The 14,114-nt window shown below is 31.0% G+C and overlaps 1 protein-coding gene across 1 annotated transcript; it reads right to left on the bottom strand.

The window, feature by feature from the left end:
- Nucleotides 1-7,269: 7,269 nt before the first annotated feature.
- On the bottom strand, nucleotides 7,270-9,160 carry LOC145074586 (uncharacterized). The gene is made up of 5 exons (XM_079020944.1): nucleotides 8,964-9,160; nucleotides 8,433-8,575; nucleotides 8,208-8,337; nucleotides 7,902-8,093; nucleotides 7,270-7,682 (listed from the first exon to the last, which is right to left on the bottom strand). Exons 1-5 carry the CDS (start codon nucleotides 9,111-9,113, stop codon nucleotides 7,470-7,472), a joined length of 828 nt encoding a protein of 275 aa, XP_078877070.1. The 5' UTR covers nucleotides 9,114-9,160; the 3' UTR covers nucleotides 7,270-7,469.
- Nucleotides 9,161-14,114: the final 4,954 nt, after the last annotated feature.

Here is a 14,114-nt window from a genome sequence, read left to right as displayed (position 1 = left end):
TATTTTCGAACTTTAGACCTCCTGTGCGAAATTCCATTCCTCAAGTAGTAAGCTTCCATCTTGGGGGCATGAGGCAAAATATAAAGAACAAAATAAAGGGCTTACTCTACTATCTAGTTTCCGATTTCAGATAAGGTAGTCTACATGGTAGCCAATTAATAAGGGAATTGAATCAAGTTTATGAATTAGAGTTGGATCCTTTTACATGCTAAAGTCCCTCACCAACAAGAAGTTGCTCATAACTAGGGATGTTATTCAGGTCGGAACTGGACCGGATCGAACCGACCCGAACCCAAATAACCCGAAAACTGGATAAGGGTAATTGCATAGACCAAAAAACGAACCAAATAAGCAATACGTGTTTGGTTCGGTTCAGGTATTAATTGGTTCGGTTTAGTTCCGACCTGAATAACATGTACAAGATGATTAAGGACCTAATATAACTGAAAAGAACCGAATAAACCGTATTAGGACTCTATAACCTGAATAACATTTACAATATGATTATAAATATTGTATTTTGTATGACTTTTGTAGCTTATGATTTCATAACAAATCTTCTAAAGAAACAAATTTCTTAATTAAATATAATGCAAAGTATATATAATTGTTTCAAAGGTGCAAAAAAAGGTTAAAATTTGTGTAGTAAGAATGTAAATACGAATTAACTATTCTTGAGATATAAGAATGTAAAATCCAAACTCCAAATCTTTAGATATGGTTATGAAGCAACATACTAAACATCAAACATTAAACACCTAAAACACCCAAAAATCCATATATAAGTATATCAGTTAAACATTAAACATTCAACACCCAAAATAAAATATGAATTAAGTTTTTAACCATATCCAAAATAACATTTGTAAAATACGAATTAACTAGTCGAGAATATTGATTGGTGTATTCCCTTTCCACCTCCATTGTTTATCGCCTCTTCTAAAGCTTTCACGACCTCATCATCTTTCAAAATTTCATCAATGTTGTCCACAATTTGCTTTTTTGAGTTCGATACCCAATATTGGGTTCAAACGAAATCCTCTACTATATTTGCAGACAAATTTGTTCGATATGGAACTAATATCCGCCTGATTGTACTAAACGCCGCCTCTAACACCACGATAGAGATTTGTAGTCACAAAATATCTATCAATATAAACACAAAAAGTGTTAAAATATAATTATAAAAAAGTATACAAATAAAAAAGTTATACCTCTCGTCATATGGGATATAATAGGATAACGAGAAGTGTTTTGTTTCCACCAAAGTAGAATATCAAAATATTTAATATATTTAATCGACTTCTCATTTAGGTATCGTGTCAACTCCATTTCCATTGATACCAATGGGTAATCCGTTTGTACTATTAAATCACACATGAAGTCGTTCTTGTCATCAATCACAACTACATCTTCATGACCACGTGTTTGACTTTAAGAAGAGTCGGTAATGTTAAACTTTGATTTGTAGAAATAAAATAAGTCTCAAATCTTTTTTGAAGACCTCGTATTAAGGCCTTAGCCTTCAAACTGACTTCCGAGTTGGGGGTCTTTTTGTTTATTCTTCAACTTAATCAACTTCTCAAAGGCTTGTTGAAAAAAATCAAACTTGAACCATTGATCTAATATGACCGCAAAATACAAAACGTCGTTTACTTTTTCAAGGTAGCCCCAATACTTATTGTATTTATCAGTCATGTCCTTCCCGATCAAACAAAATTGGGGACTCGCCACCCATTCCTTATTGTGTTTGTACACATCACATATTTCTCCAAAAAAAAAAACGATGTGCCATTGGTTTTGTTTACGTTGATACTAAGTCGGTTTTCACCTTGAATTTCTCGAGAAATCCAACCATAGCTCTAAAAAGGTTGAAATCTTCTTTTATGGGGGTCAAAACATCTCAATCATATGTAGGATCTATTACAATATAGGAAATGTTAGTTTAAAACAAAAACAGTTTTAACACCTCTTCTTTAGGAGCCTTTATCCCATTAAATATACAACCAAAAAAATGTATTTAGACTATGTAAATTGTAGTTTAAATTGTGAACTTCAAGTTGGAAAAAAAATCAGTCTAATTGGACAGATAACGAAGATGTTATTACAGTTCAAAGTTGGCTAAAATTTTCAAACATGTGGAAACAGAAAACTCACCTTCAATACCTCATGTTTAGGGGCATGTATCTCATTGAATATACAACCAAATAATGCATTTTAATAATGTAGACTGTAGTTTAAATTGTGAACTACAAGCTAGAAAACAAATTGAGCTAATCGGACAAATAACAATGATGTTATGACAATTCAAAGTTTGCTAAAATTTTACAAACATGTTGAAATAGAAAACTCAGCTTCAATACCCCATGTTTAGGGGCTTGTATCTCATTGAATATACAACCAAATAATGCATTTAAATAGTGTAAACCGTAGTTTAAATTGTGAACTACAAGATGGAAAAAAAGCGGGCTAATTAGGCAAATAACGAAGACGTTATGATAGTTCAAAGTTGCTTAAAATTTTGCAAACATGCTGAAATTAAAAAAAATAAAAAAAAAAAAGTAACAATGGAATGGAATATGAAATTACCTTTAACTTCAAACATGCCAAAAACCTTCTCCAACTCAACCGTAATCTTCAATAACTCGTATGTGGAGTTTCATTAGGTTGGGCTATCATTGCAAAAAAAAACTTCTTGGATTCCACATTTAGTTCTTTTATGCATTTTTTGAACTTTTGAATTCGTTGTATGGAGTTCCTAATGCATTTAATGGCCTTTTGCATGCACTTGATACTAGATTGGTGTTGATCAAACTCATCCCTAATAATAAGGTTAAGGATGTGGTCCATAAACCTTACATGTAATTGTTTCCCCTCATCGTACAAGTTTGATAGTTTTTTCATTAGAATTTCGATTTCTTTATCATTTGCACTAGCATTGTCTATGGTTATTGTCAGTACATCATTGATACCCAATTCTTGAAGACAAGTCAACAACGTACGCCTAGTGTCTTCTCCCTTATGACTATCTAAAGATTTAAAGTTGATAATTGTTTTGTGCATGACCCAATCTTCATCAATAAAGTTGGTCGTGACCACCATATAGCTCGACCTTTGACATGAACCTGTCCAATAATCAGGGTCAGTCCTGAAAAATGAAATACTATTAAAGGCCCAAGACGAACAAGAAAAAAAAATGGCCCTTATCTTTATTACAATTTTGTATTTTTAAATAAAAATATATAATGAAAAAAATTGGGTCCTGTGCGGCTGCCCACTTTGCCCCTCCTCTAAGCCCCCCATGCCAATAATCGATGGTCAAATGCACATTACTTGGGGGATTACTAAAGAACTTAACAACTTAGCATTTTCTTCAAGAAAGTAATCGATGACTCTATTTGAAATTGTGGCTCTACATAGCAAAACTACTTTCCCGTTCAATGCATTTGTATACTCAATACATGATTCATTCTCTACAAACTTGAACGGTAATTCTCCAACTACAAATAAGTTTAACAAAGTTTTTTTTTATTATTCTTTTCTCATCATGCTTCCGAGTCCTAATACTATTCTCCCCCTTTTCATTTTTTTTTTAATTTAGAATGGCTTGGTTTTCTAATTTTTTTCTAAAATTTTTGGGTGCATTTTACATCTTTGCGTATGTCTATTCATACTAGAAGTACGGTTTCCTCCAGATTCGGTTTTGAGCAACATGTCACACTTTTTGCATTTGCTATGTCTAACTTCGTCATATGAACTACATCACAATCGGCCAAACAAGCCGCCCTTTTGACATATTTCCTTTTCTTCGTGTTTCTTGTTTGACTTGTTCCAACTTTTCAACTTGAGTGTTATCAACACATACATCTTCATCATCGATCTAAAGAACAATAACATAACCATTTTAATAGAATAGAATAACAATATAGGTTCTTTTAACATTTAAATAGATTATCAATGTGGAGTGAAACAAGTAAAAGAACAAATATGGTTGCTTTCTCCACTAAATTCTCTCATTCAAGGTTCTAAAAACATGTTTCGTAACTATCTCTATATTATATTGTTGGTGTTATATGTATGGGTTTCAAATCAGGACTTGTGGATCAAAGTCCTCGTTGCTTGGACTTATAAAGAGTGTTAAGATGTGGTAGCTTCTCTTATATAGAAAGTGTTAAGACATGACTTCTTACTACAACACTAGAATAACACATTGAAAGAGGAGGATTCTAAACACACACCTATGATATGTAATTATAACCTATATTTGGTTGACATTACATTTTATTAATATTAAAATAAATTGACCCATATTAAATTATCATTTCAGGTTTTATTTAAATATTTTTATATCAGCCCGGCGCTTTGTATAGATGTGCCATTTTACCCCCTTACTTTTATATAAATAGCATTAAATTATTTAACCTTTTACTTTTTATTTAATATGTATATGTTTTAAATAGTTTCAAATTAGTGTCGTATTTTTTTTTAATTTATTATATAATCATATGATTAATCTATATAAATATAAATAAACATATTTTTAGTTATCCACGCTTTAATCAATGAAAATATAGAAAATGAAAGAAAACGGTTTTTATTAAATATCTCAAAATAATTAGTTTTTATTATAAACTATCAAATAGATCAAATATTTCAATTTTTTTTTATTATAAACTATCAAATATATATATATATATATATATATATATATATATATATATATATATATATATATATATATGACAAAAGTGTAAATTAAATATTTCTTAAAAAATCCAATATAAGTTAGAAAAAAAAGATTTTTATCGTTATTATAAATTTTTATTTTTAAATAAAAAAATATATAATACATAATAAAAAAGATCATTTTCATCTCTCTATTTTTCCCCCCTCAATGGCATATATATATATATATATATATATATATATATATATATATATATATATATATATATATATAAAGAGAGAGAGAGAGAGAGAGAGCTATAATTAATAAGAAACCAAGAAAACAATCGTAAGCGTCGGAAATCATAATGATCAACGGCCAAGGAAATAGATGTACACTTTTACGTTGAACACATACACACCGAATTATACCAAAAAAATCAACCTCTTTACCAAAAAACCATCCTCTTTTTTTCATTAAAAAAAAACTTTTTGCTGCATTTTTTATGAAAAAAAGAAACGGAATATACGAGATTTTTCGTCTTCTTATCTCGATCAGTGTAGATTCACAAATTTATCTCCAAAGGCAGTTATTACCTTGATTAGCTTTCTAATGTCATGATCATCAACAATACCACAATAATAGAGTTGTTATGGATGTTGATAAGCCAGACTGAATTTTGATTATTCAGGAAGACTCATCTTGCACTTCACCAAATGAACAAATTCGTTGAACGTGGTGGTTTCGTAAAATTCAACACCTAAATAAAATATTTTCGAATTATATACCGGTGGCCTAACATATGATAATTGGGAATTAACAAACTCTCATCTTCCATCCGTAATTAGCAATACGAAATACTCGTTACAACTCATTATGTTAATTTTGAAAATAAAGAAATTGGAGAAGAAAATTTCTCAAATATGAAATACTTAATATATATAGGATATGTTTAAAACAGTAGTCAACTCTGACAAAAAAAATATTTAAAATTAACAAAAAAATGTAACAAAAAAGTAGTCAAATTTACCAAAAACCAATCAACAAATTAAAAAAAAAATAATCTACATTTTAGCAAAAAAAATTATTCTATTAATTGTTAAAAAACTATTTTATATTTTATAAAAAAATATATTTTTTAACAAAATAACTGTCAAAGAACAAATCTACATTTTATAAGAAATATTTTTAATCAAAATAATTCTCAAAAAATACTCTTTATTAAAAAAATAAAAAATAAAAATAAAACATAAAAAAAACCATAGACTTTACCCCAAAAACCATAGTTAAAAAAATATGTAGATTTTTCCTAAACCGTAGGCAGGTTTGGGAAACCATAAATGATGCAGAGAAAACCTTAGGTTTTAAAATAACTTCTGGTTTTATATCTTCAAAATAATTTTTTTTGTTATACAAAACATGAAATAATAGAAGAATTAACGAAACAGTAGATGAATATAAATACATAAGGTTTAGTGGGCTAGTTTGGGACAAATTCTAATTTTTGGCTAAAAATTGTTAATAATGTCCTTAATTTGGCTATATTAGTATTTGCCCATATATATATATATATATATATATATATATATATATATATATATATATATATATATATATATATATATATAACAAAAGTGTAAATTAAATATTTCAAGAATCAGAAGGACTAAAGCTGAAAACAGAATATGAAATAAAAGACCAACAATGTAATTAGTTTTTTATGATGACGGATTGATCATACCAAGTCGGTTTTCAATTGCTTTGATCGGTTTTCACTCAAACCGAAGTGGTTTTGACTATTACATGGTGTGAATAACAACACCCATTGAAAGATTGAGTAGTAGATTAACATTTTCAAATTTCAATGAGTAACATACATAATAACACATTAAAAAATTGAGTAGTAGATTAAGATACGATGTTTACTTGAGTTTCTTGACTTGGAACCCAATTTTCCATGACTTGAGTGATTAATGAAGTTCGATTTCTTGAAACTAGAATGGATTTCGATTTCACAGTAGAAGTAGTGTTTTCGTTTTTTGGTGTTCGATCACAATAGAAAATGAGGATGAGGATAAGATTTTTTTTTCTTGCGTGAATCAATCCAACAGAGGGCAGAGGCGACGATGAACAATTGACGAACTTAGGGATTCAATTTCGTAAGTCACTGATGGCCTTCACTCTTGAATGTTGTAGATTTATTTTTGGTGAAATTTTGATCGACTGAGGGCAAGTTGGGTAACGAGAGAATACACAGATTAAGCCGTTATTCGGATACCCCGAATCGAATAATCGGAAAACCAAATAAACATAATATAGATACCTAAAAACCTAATCAAATTGTTTATCAAGGGCTAATTTGGTTCGGATTTTCAAGCCAAATTCTCATCCTTATTCATAACGCTTGTTTTTCTTGAATTAAGAAAAGTTTAATGTGAACGGATCGTTTATACAAGTCAAATTTCGTTCTATTGGAGCTAAGAATGTTGGAATAAAGATTGAGAATGAGGATGTCTCTTTGCAACCATCACATTCAAACTTTTGTAAATTCTTATGTTGTGGCCATGTAGGCATGGAAATCATTATTATGTTAGCAAAAAATCTTCAAAAGGGTCACACAATCATATACTTAAAATGAGATCTCCAACATTAACAACAAACATAACCACGAACAAAAAATTGATCTTACAAAACGACACCACACAACTTTTAACAAAATTTACCAAATCCTTGATTATATCCTAAGATGATGTTTACGTTTATTATTATTATTATCATTACTACCTCGATTATATGACTAAACTCAAGCTGATAGATAACGATTCATCCAAGTTTGGAAACGAGACCACGCCACGTCAGCAGGATCAGCTTCAGTTTGATCTATCATTCCCAAATTCTTTCTCCTTTCCACACCTTCAGGAGAAGTGTTCATAAATGCATGTGTTACTCCAGGATAAATATATACCTCATATGGCTTTCCAGATGCCTTCAGTTTTTCCTCCAAAGCTTTAGCAGTCTACAAAACAAAACCAAAAGCACAATATCAAAAAGGGTAATTTGGTCATTTACTGTATTTACTATTTAGCATTACACCACTTTTTTTTTTTTTTACTTCTTTACTCTTCACCCTCACTTCCTTTTCACTATGAACTATTTCGGTTATTTCTAGCTATTATCATTTCTATTCAAGATAAATTTCAAACAAAAGGGTAAAATGGTCATTAATTCATCATACCTTAACATCCGAAAATCCAACAATGTTGTCAAGTTCTCCAAAATGAGCTTGTACAGGTACTTTAATGTTGGTAGGATCTGCAAGCTCATTAGGAGGAACTCCATAAAATGCAACAGCAGCATCAATCTCAGGGACTAAAACGGAACTTGCAATAGCAAGAGCACCACCCATACAATATCCAGTCACACCAACCTACATCAAATCATCAATCACCACATTAAAATCAACTATAAACTACATTTACTATTTCTTGAAGTAATATCGATCAAAATACCAAAATCATTGTTGTATTTAAAGTATATAAACCTTCTTTGAGCCATTGGCCTTAAGCCAGTTAACTGAAGCTTGAATGTCCTTTACAGCACCTTGCCAATCAAGACCTTCCATTAAATGTTGTGCTTCTGCAGCATCAAGACCAACTTTTCCTCGGTATAAACTGAAATCATGGAAGTGGATTTGATTTATTGATTATGGAATAGAGAAGAAGATGGGAATTTAAAGATTATAATTACAAGTGTTTTGATAGTTTACTCGGGTATAAGTGTTTTGTATCCAGGGTCAAGTTTGGAAATTTTGAGGGCGTGGTTCTTGATTTCAAAATCAACTCCCCACCATTCCTGAAGAACAACGATTCCAGGTGCGTCTTCTTTTCCAACCACATATGCATCAAATGTCTGCAATGAAGAGATAGATATGTAACTTCAAGGTCAACGAATCGTACAAGAAAGGCAGAAGGAACGAACACTAGTATGAGAGTGATCTTGAATAAAGTAGCAAGCTCAAAAATATTGATCAACTCTATAGAATAACAATCTAATGGAGTTGCACGATTAGATCAAAGGATCATCATATGCATCAGACTAAGCATGCGCACGATTAGAACAAAGAAATCGTAGTATGATAATGATTAGGGCAAAGAAACCATCATATGTATCATAATTTGACAGCTCGTAATCGTGGACAAGCAATTTAAAAGTAATCACTCAATAGACAACTGCTAAACTTCTTATCCACAGAGAACAAAGGGCGTTTCAATGGATAAAGGAAACACGAAAAACTTACGGTGTCGTCTCTTTGAATCTGAATCTTCTTGATCTCGGAAGTAGCCATGGATCGAATCTGAAGGCGAGCAAATGAGGGAGTGAGAGTTCTGCTTACAGCTTTTGAGTTGAGGGTTTTTGAGAAGACTCGGGAATAATTGAGCAGTGCCATCGAGTTTGAACCTTTCTACTTCGATTCGATGGCTCAACAACTCGCTACTCACCGACCGATGACTTTATTTTTATTTTTTTAATTGTTTAATAAGACCTCGACAAGATATGACTTTTGGGTTTTTATTCAACTGAACTGTGTCGTTTTAAGCATACTTGTTTTTATTGAAAGTACAAACTAAAATTAATCATTTATTTTTTACAAAAATTGTAAAATAGTCCATGTTTTTTTAGAACCCCCAAATAAATATATATTAAATAAAAGAAACCCAACTCTATCAAGATGTTAGAGAGGGAGAAGTACAAAGCATAGATACAAAGACAACTTAAGTACAAGAAAAAAAACCGATACACCAAATATTCAAGTTCATTTTTCTTCCGGTTATTTTTTGGAATTTGATCCAAGTGAATACTAATGATTGTATCACATGACTGTAATTTTTTTTTTTTTTTTTGGAAACGACGATTTATAAAAAAACAACAAACAGAACAGAGCAAGCATACGCCTACAAGAGACAGACGGAGCAAAAAGAAAACAAAACAAGATTACATAGTTTTAAAAGGACAACAAAGCCAATCCGACCAAATAAAACTACCCAAATTGCCCCTAAAGTTCACCCAATTGTACACGTTAATAATGATGTGGTCCGCAGTATTCGCGGAGGTGATATGCTTTTTATTAAACACCATGTCATTTCTAGCTTTCCAGACGAACCAAAGGTAACCGTACACAATGGCAATCAAAATTCTTCTTTTCTTTGGATATCTACCCCATTATCGATTTTAAAATCGCATGTGCTGTTGATAATCCGATCATCTAGACTAATGAGGTCCCCCGCAAAATAACCAGTTTTGTTTGGCGCACATGTATGGATCACATTCCTTTTGTGGTGGCCCTTTCTCTCATAGGAGTCTCCATTCCCACCTCATGTCACTTTTGCTCTAATGGGCTCGACTCTACAGATCACATTTTGATTGGCTGCTCGTTCGCTACTGAGGTGCTTCAATGGACGTTAAAATGGTGTAATATTCCATGACTGTAAGTTTAGTGGGTGATATTCGCCAATTGTTAAATATTCTAATGTTTCTTTCTTTTCAGATACTCCACAAGATGTTGTAGACAATGACTTGAAGGATACTTCTCTTATTTGGATAATTCCCCCAACCTGCAGCAAAATCAATAATTTCTGTTATTGTACTAAATTGAACAACTTGTAAACCACACCACTTAAATTGAATCCAAAAACTTTTTAATTTGTGGATTTGGTTTTTATTGATAACTTTTGTTGTGGAATTGGTTATTAGACTTAACAACCATCTGTTTTGGTTGTTATTCCACCCCACGTGCACCTTACGTGAGGTATATTTGTCTTTTCACCTACCATTTCATTTATTAGCCGAATACATCATCCCATATGAACGCTAATTCAAGAAACAATCCATTATTTTCCCTTTCGTCTTCAATCCACTCTGATAATCACTTTGTTTCTCATCTCCGACATTCACCTCTTCAATACTGGCATCATAAGCCCTAAGCACTGATTCATATGGCATCCTCATCTAATATAAGGTAGTACACTACAATTTATGTCACTTTCATTCATATTCATACACTAAGATAATAAAACATTGATTATATTACATTCATTCACAAAATGTTGAATCTTTTACACCAAAAAAAACCTTAAACCCTTACCAAAAAAATATAACAAGCTTAAACATCAAAATTTGCAATCTTGAGGCTTAATGTCGGACCCTATCAAGATGTGTCATACGATCATTCAATCATGGTTCAACTATCTCCAACAGATTGTTGAGGGCCAAAAGGAGCTCTGTATCTTTAACTTGAGATCTGGAGGTGTAAAATTGTGCGATAAACCCATTGATGAAGTATGGGAAGCCTTTGAGCTACTCCAACATATCACATTTCTCTTAAAGTTTGAGTTCATCTCCTTGAACCTTATTAAAACTTTTTTATGTTTCTCATGTCCTTCGATATATCATACTCAATTTTAGAGATTAATGTTGACTGGAATTGAATGCTTGACATCGTTTCTTTGTTGTGCATTTGTCTTAGAGAACTAGGTTTTGTTTGTAACTTGGAAATATGATTAACTTTTTCTAGGTGTGGCTGCTTATATGGATAATCTAGGCTACTCCCATTTAATTGCTATGACAAATGAAAAGACCCCTAATTTGTAATCAACGTCGTAATTAATTTCTTAGGTGGTAATCATGAAGCCACGTATAAATCCTTGTAATTATTACATTTCCCATATGGTAATCCCAAAAAATGGGTGAATTTGGCATTGTTGCTATGACATTGAGAAAACCCATACTTTATTTTCAAGATAGTAATAAATGTGTAGAATTTAATTTGTGTTGTTTAGTAATCATATAAACAGAAGTGTATGTATAATTTGGGTTTGTTAGAGCTAAGTGCACACACACACACATATATATATATATATATATATATATATATATATATATATATATATAAAGAAAATCTCACTCTTTCTAAAAATAACTTTAATATAATAATAATATTTTTTTAAGACGATCAAGTCTCTAAGCTTAAAATACAATCAATTATGAATAAAATAATATTAAAATTTAAAAGAACTTATATCTTCGTATCAACCAATTTCCGATAACCTTAGGCGAAACTCGGTCAACACAAACATAAAATTTTGGCATTTTTTCCCTTATGATCAGACACGTTTCCCTCAATTGCATAAATCAGCATCCTCCTGAAACCCTATCTCCCCCTCTCGATCTCACAGTCTCCTTGAAATTGCAATTCATTAAATCTAGTAAGCTTTTATGTATTTCATGTGACGTTCTTCTATTGAAAGATGGTATATCAAGTTTAATTTTTGCACTTTCACAGGAAATAATCAAAAGATTTTCGACTCTACAAATTAGGAACACTCACGAGCAATTTTTTTCTGCAGGTGCCATGAGTTTTTTTGTCGGTCTCATTGGTAAACAAAACACTTCATATCAATATATTTCACTTCGTATTATTCTATATGGATGTTGTTTCATTGTATAAGCAATTTCTATAATTTGCATGGAATTAAAATGGTGCTATAGGTTTTTCACGAAAGCTTTTAACAGGTAATGGTGAAATGATTGAAGAAAGGGGTTAATGGTGAAGTGATCGAAGAAAAGGGTTAATGGTGAAGACGATTGACAAAAATCGACTAAGAATGCTCTCCAAATAGATGTCAACTGGCTTTTCAAATTGTTATGCAATGTATCACCAAAAAACTTTCAATGATTACAACTCTTCTCCGCCTCCCACTCTTCTACGTTTATGTTTAATCCTCTTTTCATTGCCATCTTCAACATAAATTAAGAACATTGATGTTATTTTTGAAGGTTTTCTTTTGTATGAAAGAGGCAATCTAGATAGACAACAAGTAAGGTCTTCAGGATTTGTTATAAAATTATATTCATAAACACCCGCATCTCATTATTACACCACTTTCTCTTTTTTAATCTAATAAACCTACATATGTGTGTATTTTATCACTAAAGGCATGTGATTGCAGAATTTGGCAGTGTATGATCTTTTAAACCGATCAATAGAATTGGCTTGGGTTTTTGGGGTTTCTGCTAAGACATTAAATGAATTAAGGTTTTCTTTGTGTTTGTCTTTTTTAGAGTAATCCTGAACCGCTTGATGATATTTGAAACCAAGTTTGATGATGCACACCAAGTGCTCGATTCGATGAAATGCTAGAACCAAATCTTATTTCTTTTTTCTTATATGAAAAGACCGGCGAAATTTCTCTGTGATCCCAAAAGGTAATGTTTTTTTGCGATACAAAGTTTTATAAATATAAGAAACCCCCAAGAGTACAAAAGTTCATATTTTATCTATATTTTTTCTTCTTATACTCCAATGAGAGATCTCTTACATATGAGAGTTTAGTAGTTTGGGTTTCATTTGCATTCCTGCGTTAGCATTTATTTCAATTTGGCCAAAAAAAGCCCAATGAGTAGGTAAAATTATTCTTTTTTGTTAACAATTTGGTTTTAACAAAGCAATTTTTTTATAGTCTTGAGTTTAAGTTTTATTATTATTATTATTATTATTTTATTTTCTTAGATTTTTAAGAAATGAAGAGGATTTAAAGTTCTAAGCAGCATGAAAGTTTTGGTTGAGTTTTAATCTACCCGTATTTGAAGCTTTGGTTCTTCAAAGGGTCCATAAGCTGAAATAAACAATGTTTTTTGGGTTATATTATGAACGTCAATGATTTTGTAAAAAAAAAATAGGACTTGGTTATGTTTTTTTTTTTTAAAATTTTGTCACATTAATCATTTTCTAAGACTTGGTTCTAATGATGCATATGAGGATATTTGTGTAAAGAGATTTGACCAAAAGACAGTCCAGTCAAGACCAATCACGAATCACTCCACCTTTTTATGGACAAAATTGAAATACTAAAGTCTTTGTTGGTCCTAAGAGCTACCTTTCACTACTTCTATAACAATATTGGCTTTTGGTCCTTTTACAATTTAAAAATATTATGTTACATTATTTAAAACTTTAGGTCTCTTAAAGTTTTCCTATTTTATTAACTTAAGTAATCTCCCTTTGAATATGAAGCCATAGTATAAGGTGGAAAGGGTGCTGCACAAGAACATATGTTTAATACTAGAAGATCCATTTACCTCTTTCTATTTGAGATTTTTGTATTGTCATCTAGATTTTTTATATGGTTTTTACTAGGTTATTTCACAACAATTGTATTTTCTCATCTTTGAGCGATGTAAATAACTATTTGAATTTGAATTTATCCATCAATGAATGGAAAATCTAAAAATATTATATATGTAAAGACAAGTTTTTGATTGTTTTTATTTAAGTCAAATCTCCGAAGAAAAAATACGGAATTTACGTTTTAAAAACCACAACAGTTGTTTATAGCCTACAGTCTGCTCAATCTTTGAATGGGCAAATAGGATTAGTTTTCACTGTGTGCTT

Source organism: Lactuca serriola, chromosome 9, assembly GCF_051521515.1.
Source record: "Lactuca serriola cultivar US96UC23 chromosome 9, Lser_US96UC23_V15, whole genome shotgun sequence".
Classification (NCBI taxonomy): domain Eukaryota; kingdom Viridiplantae; phylum Streptophyta; class Magnoliopsida; order Asterales; family Asteraceae; genus Lactuca; species Lactuca serriola.
The sequence above is the reverse complement of the archived record's forward strand: the minus strand, read 5'-3'. Positions and strand labels throughout refer to the sequence as shown.

Bases quoted from the DNA above. Each gene is read 5' to 3' on its own strand.
- LOC145074586 (XM_079020944.1), bottom strand. From the start codon at position 9,113: ATGGCACTGCTCAATTATTCCCGAGTCTTCTCAAAAACCCTCAACTCA. The intron at 8,338-8,432 runs GTAAACTATCAA...CCATGATTTCAG, and splicing joins TACAAAACACTTATACCCGA to TTTATACCGAGGAAAAGTTG. The intron at 7,683-7,901 runs GTATGATGAATT...TTTGTTTTGTAG, and splicing joins TTGGATTTTCGGATGTTAAG to ACTGCTAAAGCTTTGGAGGA.